The 16,977-nt window shown below is 41.8% G+C and overlaps 2 protein-coding genes across 2 annotated transcripts; one reads left to right on the top strand and one right to left on the bottom strand.

The window, feature by feature from the left end:
- The first annotated feature begins 8,603 nt into the window (after positions 1 to 8,603).
- On the top strand, positions 8,604 to 13,488 carry LOC108670746 (nuclear pore complex protein DDB_G0274915). The gene is made up of 4 exons (XM_018158242.2): positions 8,604 to 8,683; positions 9,728 to 9,902; positions 11,752 to 11,838; positions 12,017 to 13,488. Exons 1-4 carry the CDS (start codon positions 8,640 to 8,642, stop codon positions 13,277 to 13,279), a joined length of 1,569 nt encoding a protein of 522 aa, XP_018013731.1. The 5' UTR covers positions 8,604 to 8,639; the 3' UTR covers positions 13,280 to 13,488.
- On the bottom strand, positions 13,394 to 16,389 carry LOC108670737. Its single transcript, XM_018158228.1, has 5 exons — positions 16,366 to 16,389; positions 16,100 to 16,227; positions 15,170 to 15,311; positions 14,630 to 14,740; positions 13,394 to 14,228 (listed from the first exon to the last, which is right to left on the bottom strand). Exons 1-5 carry the CDS (start codon positions 16,387 to 16,389, stop codon positions 14,046 to 14,048), a joined length of 588 nt encoding a protein of 195 aa, XP_018013717.1. The 3' UTR covers positions 13,394 to 14,045.
- Positions 16,390 to 16,977: the final 588 nt, after the last annotated feature.

The raw sequence follows: 16,977 nt of genomic DNA, 5'->3' as shown, positions 1-16,977 counted from the left end.
CACATGAGAAAAAACACGTACATTCAAGGCAATCCTCTAGAAGCAGAAGAGTTGACCATTACTCAGAGTCTCAAGATAACTCGGAACTAGAGACCTCACCAAGTTCAAATAAATACAGGTCTCATTATGTCACCCATGGAGCAAAGAAGGGATCTCCTCCTAGGCGTACAAGAAAGAATAACAAGCAAAGCAAATCTGTTCCTGTGCATCATCGACATACATCATCTGCAAGTGGATCCAGTGAATCATCACAACCCCGCAATTTGCGTCAACGTACATTGGTCTTTAGATCTTCATCATGCTCGGACAGTGATCTTGGTGATTACCATGCTAGAAAACGTGTTAATGGCTCCCGGAAGCATCGGCCACTGGCTGCAATTGAGACTCACCTTGATGTTGCCAGTAAACCTAGACAGGCCAGGCCTCGCAGTTTGCATGGTGATCCTTACAGATCATCACAACAAGTATCAACAAAGCAGCTAGTACATGCACTTAACCGATTAGACCAACGGTTAGTCCCTAAGCCAGACACCTTTGATTCAACCACCGGACAGTCATTTGATGTATTCCTAGAGACATTTGAAGAATATTGTGCTAACACATTCAGAGGTAGTTCGTCCCTTTGGGTGAGTGAGCTTGGTCGCTTCCTGAAGGGCGAGATGCTCAGTGCTTACAACNTCCTTTCCAACAAATGGTGCTCCAATAGTACGATCACGTCCCCCTTCTTGGTCTTCGAGCCTGGTGTGCACCTTCTGCAAGAAGCCTGGACATTTGAGGCATGATTGCCGGAGACGGTTGGGACTTTGCCTTGTTTGCAGGTCATCCGAGCATCGAATCTCTGGATGCTCAAAACGAAGGATCTTATCCAACAATTATGATAGACCAGCCACACCAAAGATAACTGAACCACGAGTAACAATTCAAGAATCCCCAAGTATGGGGAGAAAGGCCAGTAATTTAAATGTCAATCCTCTGGTGTGAGTGGGGCAATCTCAGAGTATCTGTCCAGGCCCCTAACTACCAATATCTTGCACATTGATAGCTACTGTCAAACAGATGATGAGTTGCCAACCAATATTAGTACCGATCTTCGCTTGTGCTTGTTTGTTGGCCCCAATTTAGTTATTCCTAACTCTTGGGAACATGAAGAAGGTGTTGCTTCAATACCCATTGCAATCACCACTCCAGCCCAAGTACATCGTGAAGATACAGACTCCAGCATGGCTGAGTCCATTGTTATTGAATCATGTGAAACAACTCCTAATGTGACAGCTCCTGATGATATGGATGGTGAAGACTTTTCAGTATGTATGTCTCAGGTGCAGCCTGAGCCCTTGATGATGATACCTGTTGGGGATACCCAAGTTATGGCTCTTGTGGACACTGGAGCTTCTGTGTCCCTTGTCCAAGAGGGTGTCACCCTAACACCAACCTATGTAAATCGTGGGAACAGGGTCATTCAAGGGCTTGGATCGTCAAGGATCATTTCAAGATGTGTTGTGACTACTTCAATGCAATTTGGAACTTTAAGCCTGGATGCAAACCTTCATGTTGTTGATGCAGGATCTCTCAAACACCAGATCATTCTGGGAACGGGCTTCCTTCTTGACCATGAATTCACAGTTGACTTGAGCAAGGTGTTAAAACTATCTATAGAGGACTCCCAGTATATACCCTGTGATATTTATCTGAAGAAAATGGAAGCTACTGCGGTGCCTGTCACCATGTGTCTCCTGATGTGGTTGCAGACCAAGAACTGCTTTTTCAGGCTGATGGGTCAGCTGTGGTGGCATTCTCCACGGTTGATGGCATTATTTCTGGGAGGACAAAGCAACTGCAGATTTTATTGGAGAAGCCAGCAACTGCCCAGAAGGATGGAGAGATAATCAGGGCAGGCTCATTGGTAGGAACTGTCTCGACTATTGTGTATGTTGAAGTCCATGCCGTGATGAGCACCAAACCTACAGACAATGAATTTCTTATTGACCAATTAAACCTTGATCACCTTCCTCCAGCTGAGCAAGGGATAGTGAAAGAAATGTTGAAACAGCGCTCTACTGTCATGAGTAAAGGAGACACTGACATAGGGTGTGCTGGAGTAACGTCACATAAAATTGAGCTACATGATTCCACCCCAATACGACAAAAGGTTAGACGGTTTCCTGAACCCATTGCCCAGGAGATTGAAAAGCAATGCCAAGAGCTGAAAGCTCTTGTTGCTTCCCTCGGTTTGTGCTCATTAGGGTTAGTTTGAGCCTGACGTTCTCTCATTCAACAGCAGCCATGTCATGCTGAACAGGGTAGACAAATGATAGCTTTTTTTGTATCACTGCTCTTCTTTAGGAATTCAACCATGACATCACAGTCATCGTCTTGTGGTTGTTCTCTCTATGGGGTCCATCATGGGATGCATTACCCGGTCATCCACACTGCCCAAGCGTGTCTTGGACCTGGCTCAACCATATCTATCTATATCAACTTCAATGCATATCTGGGGTGCATTATAACCCTATATCAGAATACCGATCATATAGCCCTTAACTGGAACCCTGCCAGGAGAGACCACTCTTGCCAACCCTGATTGAAGAAGACTGATGAAACAGACAATCTTCAAGTGACTTTTGCAGTTACCAACTCTGAAGCTTCTTCTTGTTCACATGATCTGTAATACACAGTGATTGTTATAGAGTGCAACAACCATTATTTGTGTGCACTGTTTGATTCAGGAGCTCAAATTAATCTAATAGGCAGAAAAGCCCTAGAATCTCTGAACCTGCCTAATCATACAATGGAACCTTGTAAATCTCCTGTAGGTATAAAAAGTGTTGGAAATAGAAAACTTGTTGCTGAGTGTGTTGTGGAGCTCATGCTTACTATTAATGGTATCTTATATGACCCTCCTGTTCCATTTGCTGTTGTGGATGAATCTTCAATGCCATATTGTGCAATATTGGGTGCCAACATGCTGAGGAAATTAAATGCTGCCATGAATTTTAAGCAAAAGATGATCCATCTGAATATTCTTGGACAACAGATATCAATTGATATGCCTAGGCTGACTCAGAATGTGGAGCCAGTTGGGTATTGTTTGGTGCAGGAAGTATTGGAACCAAGTCTCCCACGGGCCACTGCTGGGTTGAACCATGCCCAGGCAGTGGAACTTCAAGCCAGGGACCCTGTCATCCGTAATTTATATTCCATGGTGCAAGACCACCATCCACCTCCTTTATGGAAGGATGGAGCTCTCACTCGTTTCCGGCCTCATGCTCAGTTTTTGTGCACCTTAGGTAAAGAGTGCTCTTACTGTGCTAGTCAACTGTTGAGGAATCACCGCCATTTCTTATTGTGCTCTCCTTTCCATGACCTTTATTTGTCTCATGTGTCTCCATGCCAACCAAGACTTATAGACTATTGCTTATCTTACTGTAATTTTGATTCCCTTGTGTCACAGGTTAGGATGTTCTGTTTAAAATTATTGTTTACCCCAAAGTTGGACCATATTGTAAAATTTGGCTCTTGGACAGAATACTGCAGTCACCCCTGAGGGATTTTCCTCTGGAGGATGGTTGCCTAGCTTATCCTGTGCCCTAGGGTTTATCCTGTACCAATAGCTCTTGGCTTTGTTCTTAGCTNTTTTTGTGCACCTTAGACAACCTGCTGTGGTACAAAACCTCCTCGGATTTCAAGCTAGTTGTTCCTTTCCACTTTCTGGTTGAGATAGGTTTGGCTATGCACTATAAACGTGCACATCCTGGACGAAATAAGCTGATCAAGATGCTCCAGTCTGTCTTGTGGCATCCCTCATTGACCAAGGTTGCTCAAGATGTCTGTTACTCCTGTGAGTTGTGCCAGAAGTTCAAGATTGGTACACAGCTAGTACAGCCACCCATGCTGAAAATAGTGGCTCCTAAGCCATTTGAGTTGGTAGCCGCTGATTTGATCCAATTACCACCCTCTCGTTCTGGCCACATTGGCTGCCTGGTTTGTGTCGATCATGGTTCTAAGTGGATGGCGGCAGTCCCCATCCGGAATAAAAAACCTGACCATCTAGCCTTTCTGTTGGAGCATCAAGTTCTTGTAAATTTTCCAATGATACCAAAACGTCTGCTAACTGACAATGGAAGAGAATTCACCTCTCCTTGCTTTGAATCTGTACTTGATAAGTATGATATCTAGCATGCGTTTTCCACCCCATATAAACCCTCATCAAATGGGCTTGTAGAACGAGCTAACCGAACAGTTTCTGAGATGTTGAGGTGCCTCAGCCATGAAAACCCTTCTCACTGGGTAGATCATCTGCCTAAAGCAGTGATCTCATACAACAATGCTTGGCATTCCAAAATTGGCACGTCTCCTTCTGATTACCTAATAAAAGATGCTCACATCTTGAAGGGGACTCCTCTTCTTCCCAAGGAAATGCAAGACAAGTGGAAAGTAGGACATCCTTCATTTTCTCCCTTTAATGTTGGAGAGCTTGTGCTTAAGAAAGTCCAGTTGATGGGCCATTCAACTGTCAACAAATTCAAGCCTCGATATGAAGGCCCTTACAAGATCTCTCAAGTTAATCAAAATGGAGTAACGTATGTAATACAAACAATTGATCTTCCTATGCCAAAGCAGTGCAAGGTCCACCATTCTCAGCTAAAACCCTGGGTGGCAGTTCCTCAATATCTACTGGACCATGCTAGCTTTAAAGAACTTGTAGCACGGCAGGGCAAACTTGACATTCCCAAAGATTCTAGCACTGATGAAGACGTTAAATTGAGAAGCATCCTTCTGCCATTGTCCTCTTCATCATCCCAGTCAAGTTCAGATGTGGATTTCTCTGGCTTTGCATCACCTTTGTTGGAAGGATCCTTGAGTAAATGAGTGGCTAGGACATCCCAAACTGAAGTTAGGTGTTCATCTCCTACCTTGTCTGGTAGTGAATCAGTCTCACAGCCTTCAGAAGATCTCAGCTGCGCTGAAAGTCAGCAAAGCACACCACAGGTCAAGCCTGAGACCATAGCCCATGTTGGGGGGCCCAGCCACTCGACTCCTGTTGATGAAAGAACCCATGCGCTAGAAATACCTAGTTTAGGTGAATCTCGATTAAGTAGAATATCAAGCAAGTCAAAGACTTTCCTGAATGAGTGCCAGATACTATCTGTGAATTCTGTTCTTGAATCAGTATTGGAAGTGGTAACTGAGACCCTTCAGTGGGTTGAGGAGCACAACAACAGTTTGTTAGAACCACTTCAGTCCACTAAGTATTCAGTGGACTCTCTGGAAATTGCTTCACCTGTAAAGACTGCAGCTGAAATTGTTGTTTCTGACAATCAGCTGCTCTTGGTGACCTCTCCTGAAGAGGCCCCTCCTGCACATGAAGAGAGAGTCATCCCCATATCAAGTCCTCAGGAAGTGGGAGTTGCAGTTGTGACTCCTGAGGTGCAAACTGAGGTACATGGGGAAATGACACTGCATCCTTCTCCCCAACCTGAGCAATTGCATGTGGATTCCTTAGCCGAATTCAGTGGATTTGCGGGAACTCCACCAAATGTACCTCTGTTGAGACTTCGAAGGCCACCCCGAAGAATAAGCTTGAGCCCAGTGCGAAGATCATTAGAAGAAGCCAAGGATATCATTGGAGAATACAGGAGGAGGAGACGTGCTCTTGACCATGATCTTCACCGACCTTCCCTTAGAAATTTACCAACCTCAAGTCCCTGCACGGATTCTTCCCAAGGTACTCTTGATGATTCATCTGTATAGTAGGTCAAGAAAATCCATCAAGACAAGGAACAAATTTATGATCTAGTTTTATTATTAAGTGTTTGAGTATTTGTATTGGTCAATATATGTGGGTTTGTGTGCTATTTGTTCAGTTGAAACTCAGCTGTTGGTTGTTCGTGCTCCCGTTGGTCAGCACTTGTAGGGGAGGTGTGAAGAGGAGCATATTGCTCCTCTTGCTTAATCTTAGATTATTAGGTTCTTACTCTTCATTCCTGGCACTTTGGTGTATTTCTTACTTTAGGTTATGCTTCCTAATATGGTTTGCTCTTTCCATTTAATTTAGGGCTTTTGTGACTGTTATTATTAATGAATGTTTCCTTCCCTTGTATTTGTTTCAGGTGTTGTTGTTCTCCATCAATAATTCACTAGTTAGAGCATGCAACTTTATGCAATGTCTGACAAGTTCAAGTGCTTCTGCCTTATCCTCATGTTTAAAGTGTAGCATCTGTCTCTTATACACATCTAGATGTGTATAAGAGACAGCAGTAACCTTCTGTGGAACCCTTCTACCAGACCGGTGAGTACCTGGGATGTTGTTGTGAGGGGGAGTGCTTGGGTGTGCCTGTGGTGTCTATGAGAGTGATGTAACTACACCGCATTAGTGCTATACATCAGGGTGATCCATGGACCAGGTAAAGAGTGCTCTTACTGTGCTAGTCTACAGTTGAGGAATCACCACCATTTCTTATTGTGCTCTCCTTTCCAGGACCTTTATTTGTCTCCGTGCCAACCAAGGCATCTAGGCTATTGCGTATCGTACTGTAATTTTGATTCCCTTGTGTCACAGGTTAGGATGTTCTGTTCAAAATTATTGTTTACCGCAAAGTTGGACCATTTTGTACAATTCGGCTCTTGAACGTAATACTGCAGTCACCTCTCCGGGATTTTCCTCTGGAGGGTGGTTGCCTAGCTTATCCTGTGAAGGATATTTGGTGCCCTCGGGATTATCTTGTACTAATGGCCCTTGACTGTGTTCTTAGCTTAAGTATAGTGTTGTTTGGGAATGACCTGTTTCATTGTCCCAAATTTGCTCTCCAGGTTGGAGGTAGGCTTAGCTAGGTATTGTAGCTTAGGGTGATTGAGCTAATCTTCACATAGCTTTTGTGAACCCCTGTTGACCGGACCGCAACATAATTTGGTGCCCAGACCCGGGAGCTCAATTACCTCCCCAGACCCGGGAGCTCAATTACCTCCCCAGACCCGGGAGCTCAATTACCTCCCCAGACCCGGTAGTTCAATTGCCACAATGGGACCCTAGGGGCAATTTACCTGGAATAGCTTTGGGAGCCGAGTTTTCAAGAATAGCCAGTTTCCCTCACTATTAGTATTTCATGTTGATACCTATTAATTATTGATAGTCATAGTTATTATTGATAGTCTTGTGAGAATAGAGCCTATGTCTACTTAGGGATAAATTCTGTATTGTGCCTTCTAATAAAGTAACTGTCTTTTCAATTTCCTAAAATGACTGACAAGGGTGGTGAAGATGTTTCTTCTACCCAGCTGGAAGGTGCTTCGGCCATGCCTACCATGGTGAAGAGAGCTACAGGATGCAACTCGGATGATGACATCCAGGATACTTGCCAATACATTGCAACTGTAATGGAAAACTTTCATGCGCATCTTCAGGATCTTTCACCCACTTCACAGAGGTGCATAAACAAGCTTCAGAAGACCTTGGCTTCTCTAACAATCAAGCCAGTGCTGACACAGGGGGATCAAGTGAATGAACTTAATGATCCAGCAATCACTGGTGCCAAACCCAAATTGAAGACCATATTTGACTTACCGAGACGAGCCAGGCCAACGTCTAGTCCTCCCAGTGGTGAATCACAGTCATCCTCTGAAGAGGCCAACAAAAAGCTTGTCACGACTTCGAATGCACGTGAGAAAAAACGTGTACATTCAAGGCAATCCTCTAGAAGCAGAAGAGTTGACCATTACTCAGAGCCTCAAGATAACTCGGAACTAGAGACCTCACCAAGTTCAAGTAAATACAGGTCTCATTATGCCACCCATGGAGCAAAGAAGGGATCTCCTCTTAGGTGTACAAGAAAGAATAACAAGCAAAGCAAATCTGTCCCTGTGCATCATCGACATACATCATCTGCAAGTGGATCCAGTGATTCATCACAACCCCGCAATTTGCGTCAACGTACATTGGTCTTCAAATCTTCACCATGCTCGGACAGTGATCTTGGTGATTACCATGCTAGAAAACGTGTCCGACAAGGCGGACAACCGGAAGAGTCAGAAGTAACCCGGACATGTCTTACATTTTATTATTGTCAGTTCGACTCGCGTAGTCAATATACTTGCGTATATTGTCGACTAAAATAGTAGAACTATTTTAGCTTTCTAAAGTACCGCGCACGGCGCATTTTTTTACCAACGTAGTACGGCGCACCGCGCAGGTCGTTAAAATGACAAAATAAATTCCCGCGCACCTGGCACATCTTCCTGATCATGGCAAGTAGGCTGTTGAAGATTGCTGTTTGGATCACTTGGCTGCTACTGTTAATAAGTGCAGAGTGCAGATCTACTCGTATTAAATTTCTCAATAATCATACTGTAAATAGATGCTAATACAAATTAGGATGAAGCAGGCTTGGAAGATATACAAATATAGCTGAGCTGAGCTGCTAAATGCAATCATAGTGCTAACTGCAATCATAACATTCTGAGCTGCTAACTGCAATCATAGTGCCAGTTTTGAGCCATCACATTCCAAACTTCTAAAGCTATTGAAAATATCAAGATTTTAGAATTAAGTAGGAAATTTCTACCTAATTTTTGGTTCAACTAATTAGGTTGAAGCTATTTGATTCAATGTTTCTCATATATTGACAGGTACAACAGCCTCTGGAATGTCCAGCAATGCAGCTTCTAATGAAAAGTTCACTGAGTTTGTGTGAGTACCTGCATTCTGAGCTGAATTTCTTTTCCTTTAGTAAAGGAGATCAATTTCAATTGAAGTGGCTCATTTTGAATTTTATCCTTTATGAGTAATATATAGTTCTTATTATAGCAAGTTACTTCTTTGATATAATTTAATCTATCTTTTAATGGTATAACCTACAGAATTACTGACCGCACCTATAAAATGCGCTCGTGCAAGCCTGAATGTGTGGTAGGACAGGTAGGTTATAGGTAATATCTCCCCAATTGCATGAAAATGCCATGAATATTTTCAGGTACCGGTATATCATCCTAGTATTTGGCTGAAGGGCCAAGGCTTTACCTCTGATCAGACCAGACATCCACTCATAAATATGATTTTTGTGCAATAATGCTGAAGAAGATAATTAATAGAGAAATTTTTAAGAATGTAGGTATATATTATCTCCTCAATAGATTATAAAAGCAAAATATAAGGAATAAAGAATGAAACATTAGTTTCTTTTAAGTTCAGTGCCATCTTAAACCTTTTGCGGGTCAGGATAAATATATGCAGAGATGACAATTTCTTGAACTAGTATCAGAATATATGAAAAATTATGAATTATATTTGCCCATTTAAATTTTTCACAAATTTGCACATTGGAAAAGTACGTATAGCACAGTTAAATAATTCATTAAATGCAGTCACATTGCTAAATTATTCTATATTGTTAAAATTAAATTATGCAAATGTAAAGGGTAACTATCTAACTTAAATTTAATTCATTTTTATTTAACCTTCATTTTTTAAGTTACCTTGAATAATGTGTGAGACCATGTAGCCATGTATGGTAATTTGCCTGCATAAGACTCAAGTAATTTATTTGACTGATTATAATTCATGTTGTGATCTATCAAATAATAAATGAGAAGATCTCAGTTTCATCTATTATATATTTAATGAGCATTATATATATATATATTATTTAACAATTTTCATATATATATATATATATTATATATACCTATATTGCATGTAGCTGTAGCAAAGCTGTTGATTTAAGGTTTTCCTCAGCAAGCAAGTGGCAGGCGAGATGAGCACATGGGAAGGGGCTGGTCTGTGGCAGCTGTCGGTGCTGTGTCCCATCAAAGACTTTCCTCTCATCCCTGGTTTTGAAGACACGTCCTGTGAAGAGCTCAGAGTTGCTGCTTATGCTGCCAAGACTGATCCTGCTGCCATGCAGGAATATGTGAGTTCTATTGCAATGAGCAGTTCTCTACTCTTTGTTTTGTTAATGCATAGAGAGGCTTTACATGAGCATGTCTTAAAATGTGTCAGTTTTTAGAGGTTTCTGTTCACACGTATAATGAAATGGATTAGAAGATTAGTAGAAGTAGCAATGGATTAGAAGATTTGGTCTTGTCTCACCATTATTTTTTGATATATTAAACCTATTACTAATTTAATATCTCCAATAGTCTTGTATTGATTTTTTCATTGAGTTGAATATACTTAGGGAATAAGGCAAGCATTCTGCCTGCTAGGAAAAGTTGCTTTTCATGGCCAAACTGAGGTCTTGTCACAATGATTACTTGTGTTGATTCAAGTGTAAGGAGCCAAATATGTTTATTAACAGAGCAAATATAACCGTCTCTTTATCATAGATTGGCTGGCATTGCATTATGTTATACCTTGTGATCTTGTTACCAGGTTTGAAGACCGTATTACACATGCAACTCAAAATTTATCACTGTGGTTTTGAATGTATACCCACTTGAATGCTTCAAGACGCTTTTGCTAATTATTTTAGAAGCTAATATGGTATAAAACTTTAGGCTTAAAATATCTGATTATATGATATAACTGAAAACTATTGCAAATTGTCCACACTTATTCGTTTTCTTTTGAACTGGCAGTGTTGATGAATAATATGTCCTAACATGTCTCAGTACTAATAATATGAGAATGCACAGCATAATGTTTCACTTCATTCTATGCTCATTTTTTTATCATAATTTTAATATTTTAATGTAGCTGGTTAGCCCGGTTCTTGCATGCTCTACACCTCCTGCAATTTTAGAAACCTGCCCAAACACGAGCTGATTCATGAGCCAACATTTTCCAGATTAGTCCAAAACCGCATTGCCCTGAATAGATAAATAATCCATGCTGTTCTAAAATCTCGACCTCATTGACCCTTTAGCATTGAGTTTAATATTTATGTTACCTGTCAAAACTGTATATGTTTATGTTATGTATAAAGATCATTTGTCCAGTTGGATGAATCAGGTGGCTCGAATGTCAGCTATCAATTATTTTTCAAGGAACAATTTTCAGCAATGTGCTATTCATGCAATGTGGTATTTTTGAATTGAAAGAAAATTGATTGCTGAAGGGTTTAATAATTTTTTTTATTTTTTTTTTATAATTCATCGCGAATCTCACCATCTCCAATACCTCCACCTTGAATTCCAGCTTCCCAAGTACCACCCTACCGAATCTCGTCATCCTGCATTCTGCCACCATCCGAGACTATCCTCTTACTGCGAGACTATCCTCTTGCTGTGAGACTATCCTCTTACTGCGAGACTATTCTCTTACTGTGAGACTATCCTCTTACTGTCTCTTACTGCGAGACTATTCTCTTACTGCGAGACTATTCTCTTACTGCGAGACTATCCTCTTGCTGCGAGACTATCCTCTTACTGCGAGACTATTCTCTTACTGCGAGACTATCCTCTTACTGCGAGACTATCCTCTTACTTATTATTAGTGTTCACTTCCGGGTAATATCTCAACACAAAGATTATTGCGCTCGCATGCCCAGACAATATCTGTAAATTGTGGCGCCAGGCTCCAGACACGCAAACAAACTAACTCTTATTGATAGTTATATGAAATATTAACAAAACCAGAACAATATTTTCAACAATTTAAGAAATCAAGGAGAAAGATGCATGTTCGATTTTAAACATAGTGCTCTTACCCAAATCAAAATCTGGAGCCTGTCAGCAAATTGTAAACCATTCTTAGTATGAAATCCAACATAAAATAAGCAGATATATATCTATTTACTTTCATAAAACAATATCTTTCAGCAAAAAATGTTATCTGAAAAGATGGCACGACACAAACAGCTGAGAGATGCCTTCCGAAGTGGTACTGCAGAAGCCGTTCAAGTGCTGGTAATTATGCTTTATTTCGTAGTGAAAAGTCTCATCTTGTTTCAACTTGAGATTAATTTAAACCTATTAATTGTGAGATATTGTGTATAATAACTGAGTAGGTACGTAAATTATAGGAACCACAATTGTGTGTCATACATCCATGTTTATCAATGAATGTATCTTCTATCTTTTCCAGCGAGAATTGTTCAACAAGGCACACAAGGTTGACGCAGCTGCTGGTTCAATGAGCAACTCCAGTTCCACCACAAGCCTATTTGGAAAGCCACAAGGCTCTGTGTTTGGGGCGACGTCGAGTACATTCGGTGCAGCTTCAACAACCTCTAACTCTAACAGTCTTTTTGGGTCTAGTTCATCTGCCATTGACAGGCCTGGAATGTCTCTTTTTAGTAAACCTCAAACTACAAATACTTTTGGTTCAAGCTCAGCTTTTGGCAGCCTGGGTTCATCAGCTGGGGCTGGTCTATTCGGTGCACCGCAGCAAACCACGTCTATTTTTGGATCCAGCGGAAGTTCTGCCTTTGGCATGTCTGATGCTGTTAAGCCCAGTCTATTTGGTGCACCGAGCGGGACGTCCATCTTTGACTCCAATGCCATGCCTCATTCAAGTACTGCAGGCAGTTCGCTATTTGGGGGTACCTCCACAAACACTAACTCGAATTCACTTTTTGGCAGCGTGATCGGTGCAAAGAGCAGTGTTTTTGGTGGTGACAACGCGTCCAATTCAGTGTTTGGGACACAACCCTCTGCATCAGGAGGTTCAGTATTCTCTGCCCCTTCTTCTAATGCAGGAAGTTCTCTTTTTGGTGCACCAGCGTCTGCCGTAACTGCATCTCCTTTTGGTAATCCTGCAGCATCATCAAATATTTTTGGATCCTCAAACACCGACCAGAATTCAAATGAAGGAATTGCGAACGCTCCGTCCGCTGTTTTCGGCCAGGCTTCCACTGGTGCTACATCTAATGTTTTCGGAGGATCTGGGTCTACCTCGCTCCAAGGTGGGAGTAAGAGTATTTTTTCATCTGTCGATCCGTCATTACAAAGTCAAACATTTTCTTTGTTTGGCGGCGCATCGTCCGCGGGAAGTACACAATTTTCTTCCGCCCCAAGCACCACTCAATCTGTCTTTGGTAGCGCCACATTTTCTTCCACGTCTTCCATTTTCGGAAATTCCAATACGACTGCAGTTCAGCAAGGCTCTGTATTTGGAGGTTCAATGTCGGCTACTGCAGCCGCTGATGGAAATGGAAGTGTTGTTGGTTCTCAGACTGCATCGTTTCCTGTCTCTTCTACACATTCCTCGACGTCAGCCGCAGCATCCCCAGATGACGAACGCTACTCTCAAATCAATCAACTCCAAGAGAGCGACCGTGAACAATTTTGCAGTGATAAATTCTCGTATGTTCCCTGCGTTCCGCCCCCGAGAGAACTCTGCATGTAGTCCTAAACTATTTAGCTTCTATGTAAATATGAATTTATTTATCAATTATATTGATACGCATCTGAAAAATGAATGCCGCTTGGTTTATGTAACAATTCTGAACAAAACGCCATGTATCATCAATAATTTATTTTAGACTTTGCTAGAAGTACGTTCGTTTGTGGTTACACAGAAGCTTTTTCTGGTAATAAAATCCTTTATCATTCAAAGTAAGTTGATATTTTATCCTCAGTGAGTGTCTTACCTGGTGGCTGAGAGTTTTTGACATCAATCGAGGTAAAGTAACGAAAGAGAAAACATTGAAGCAGTAGGAGCGTCTCAAATGTTTAGGTTAAAACTTAGTCTACAGACCAATTGTACATGGAATGCAGATTGCTTTCCAACGCCTGTCCGAAAAAATCATAAGTTGTTACTCCTACTGACTGAAGTTTGACATATTCCACTTCAAGGAAAGAGAAGTTAATTTACTAATACTTTCATGTATTTGCCGATGTGTTTTACGCAATAAAAATGATTTCTTTTAAAAATATACTCGTGTTATCCTGTCTGTTGAATTCCCGGTTAGAATTTTGTCGTAGAATTCACATTTAAGGGTTTGGTTCACAAATTGCTGTGAACCAAACCCTATTTGCCGATGGGTTTGATGGCAAATAGATGGGACATCTATTTGCCGATGGGTTTTACGCAATAAAAATTACGTCCTTAGAAAATATACTCATTATCTTGTATGTTGAACTCCCGGTAGCTTAGAATATTGTCATAGAATTCACATCGAAGGGTTTGGTTGACAAAGCACGAGCGCTTCATGGGCCTCCTTGTGCTTGAGGCTGGTCTGGCCACGGGCTGCTCGGCGCATGAGAGTTAGGGCTTCCTCTGCAGCAGCTGCCGCGTCACCCACGGCGCCCACCGCGTCGACCACGTCTACCGTGACACGCTCTGCGTCTGGCAACTGCACAGCGTGTACAACACTAATATATTACAGGCTCATTGATAATTAATATATAATAATGACTACTTTAGTTATTTTACCACTCCCTATACGACGCTTCGACGTCGTACCTCTGCCGTTACTCAGCATGTAATTATGTATGGGCCAGAAAAAGTATCGCGTTTCCAAAAGGTAAAAATATTCGATTATTTGTTGGAAGTATTTATAAGTTCCGTAGTTGAGGTTTGATAAAAAATATTAGGTGGAAATATAAATAACAATTTCATTCAGTTTTTGCTATTAATTTCCGCCTGGTTGTAAAAACTTGATCTTCACCCAATTAAAACTGACGGTACAAATGAGCTATGGAAGAGAAGAGGCAATATTGAAGATGTTCAGTAAGTAGTTGGTAAAATACTCACATCCGAGGGGTTGGTAGGAAGTTGATCGCAGTTACGCAAGAGTTGTGAGCGCAGACGCTGATTTGCAGCAGCCATCTCCTGCAAACTCTGCGTGATGTTCTGCTGCAGTGTCTGGAAACGTCGTAAAATGTCACCTGTCCCATCTCACAATGAAATGTAAACTGTTTACAAAACGGAAATGAAAAAGTTTGGCTTTATGAGGGTCGAAAAATATTCGTCGATTAGTTCATTGCATGAAAGACATTTCATTCTTACATTCCCTGACGCTTAATTATCTAACTATATATATACGTACTTTAATTTGAATTTTCGAACTGGAATTCGGAACAAATTTACTAACAACAAAAGCATGGAGTTGATGATTACCAGCAGATCTCAATGGAAAATTTGCTGTTTTATTACCGCAGACACCCGCTCCCTCACCAACACCCGCCACGCCCCTACACCGCCACGCCCCTACACCAACACGCCCCTACACCAAGTGCGGGGATGTGGTTGTGCGGGGTACACCGCCACGCCCCTACACCGCCGCGCCCTCACAGCCTGGGCGAGGTGGGCGAGGGCGCTGTGTGCGCGGTGGGTGGCGTTGGCGTGGTGGCTCAGCAGCGTCCGTTGGGCGGAGTTCAGGACGGTCACCTCGTGCGTCAGCTCCTGCAAGGTCCTCTTCAGGATATCCAAAGACCTGGGGAAATAACAGCGTACCTACACTTTACTTCAGGTCTTCTACTTTGCGATAAAATCTTAGGCGGTGAGCGAAACGAAATTAACGGAGTATTTTGTCGTAGTACACTAAGAGCTTGCTCAGATGCAAGAATTTTGCACCAACTGTAGTAGTTGAATGTTGATTTTTATATCCCAACAATGTCTTAGAAAGGCTCATACTTGCATCCTATTGCGATTTTTACGAAAATAAATATTATAGATATCCTTTAATGCTCAAAAGTTAAGCTGCCATTTGAGCTCATTACCCACACAGCAATGTATGCTGCACACCATGACGTCAGGACATGAAGGAGGCAATAAGGATAAGGATTGATGAGTACGGAATTATCCAATTAAGAGCACATGTAGCAGATGGAATGCAAGGAGATTTTTAGTGTTCGCACAGAGTGATTATCTGAATAACGTATTATTACAGCATACAGTATTATGTATTAATACCCTTTAATACATAATACTACATGGATGAGTTGCACCGCAGTTTTTTAGTTTATAGCCATGGCACCATGGGCATGGGTGGCCCAGTGGTTACAGTTCAGAGTACCAAGATTGGCGCGGGTTCGATCCCAGCTCTGTGCGCCAGTTTCTGGTCAGAATCGGCAAGGAGGCCGGGCGGTTAAGAACAGCAGAATTGTAGCAGTGAGTTGCGAGTTCGAGACCTCAACAAGCTGTGAATGTTCTGCGATGTTAAGAATCGGCGACAGGCCTACGGCCTACTAACGCTGAAACCGCTATACAATAAGGATGTACCTGGCGATTATGAGTGATGAGCTGGACGCCTCGTCCAGCAGGCCTGACAGCTGCTGCACAGACTGCTGCAGCTGCAGCCGATGCTGCTGCTCTGCTTCACGGCGGGCCGCTTCTTTCCTAGCCACGCTCTGCGCAAGAATAAAGTGAAAAATACACTATCTTCAATGTACTCTATAATTAATTTAGTAACCACTGAAAATTATTTGCTTATCTGTGAGAAGATCTTGGCCAAATTTTGAATAGATTCTTTTCAATGGAATTTTTACTTGCTGCAAATTCCTTATAGTCATCGAGAGTTCGAAAAAGTTTAGCAACTTCATATATAAAGAGCAGGAACCTTAGCAAAAGAAACCGGTTGCATCAATAATAATAATAATATAATAACAATAAATAAGTAATAATAGCGGTTTCAGCGTTTTGTAGGCCGTAGGCCTGTCGCCGATTCTTAACATCACAGAACATTCACAGCATTTTGCGGGCTTGAACTCGCAACTCACTGCTACAATTCTGCTGTGCTTAACCGCCCGGCCTCCTTGCCGATTCTGACCAGAAACTGGCGCACAGAGCTGGGACTGTCTCTTATACACATCTAGATGTGTATAAGAGACAGTCTGTCAACAGATACATCAATGTTCTGTCAACAGATACATCAATGTTCTGTCAACAGATACATCAATGTTCTGTCAACAGATACATCAATGTTCTGTCAACAGATACAGCAATGTTCTGTCAACAGATACATCAATGTTCTGTCAACAGATACAGCAATGTTCTGTCAACAGATACATCAATGTTCTGTCAACAGATAGTCAGATACAACAATGTTCTGTCAACAGATACATCAATGTTCTGTCAACAGATACATCAATGTTCTGTCA

Source organism: Hyalella azteca, unplaced genomic scaffold (genome assembly GCF_000764305.2).
Source record: "Hyalella azteca isolate HAZT.00-mixed unplaced genomic scaffold, Hazt_2.0.2 contig4450, whole genome shotgun sequence".
NCBI lineage: Eukaryota > Metazoa > Arthropoda > Malacostraca > Amphipoda > Hyalellidae > Hyalella > Hyalella azteca.
Note: the sequence above shows the minus strand (reverse complement) of the source record. Positions and strands in the feature narration are given on the sequence as shown.

Excerpts from the sequence above, each read along its gene's own strand:
- LOC108670737 (XM_018158228.1), bottom strand. The coding sequence starts at position 16,389 with ATGACTATAAGGAATTTGCAGCAA. Across the intron at positions 16,228-16,365 it reads CTATAAGGAATTTGCAGCAA|AGCGTGGCTAGGAAAGAAGC; the intron begins GTAAAAATTCCA and ends ATTCTTGCGCAG. Across the intron at positions 14,229-14,629 it reads TTCCTACCAACCCCTCGGAT|TTGCCAGACGCAGAGCGTGT; the intron begins GTGAGTATTTTA and ends CACGCTGTGCAG.
- LOC108670746 (XM_018158242.2), top strand. The coding sequence starts at position 8,640 with ATGTCCAGCAATGCAGCTTCTAATGAAAAGTTCACTGAGTTTGT. Across the intron at positions 8,684-9,727 it reads GAAAAGTTCACTGAGTTTGT|CAAGCAAGTGGCAGGCGAGA; the intron begins GTGAGTACCTGC and ends GGTTTTCCTCAG. Across the intron at positions 11,839-12,016 it reads CAGAAGCCGTTCAAGTGCTG|CGAGAATTGTTCAACAAGGC; the intron begins GTAATTATGCTT and ends TATCTTTTCCAG.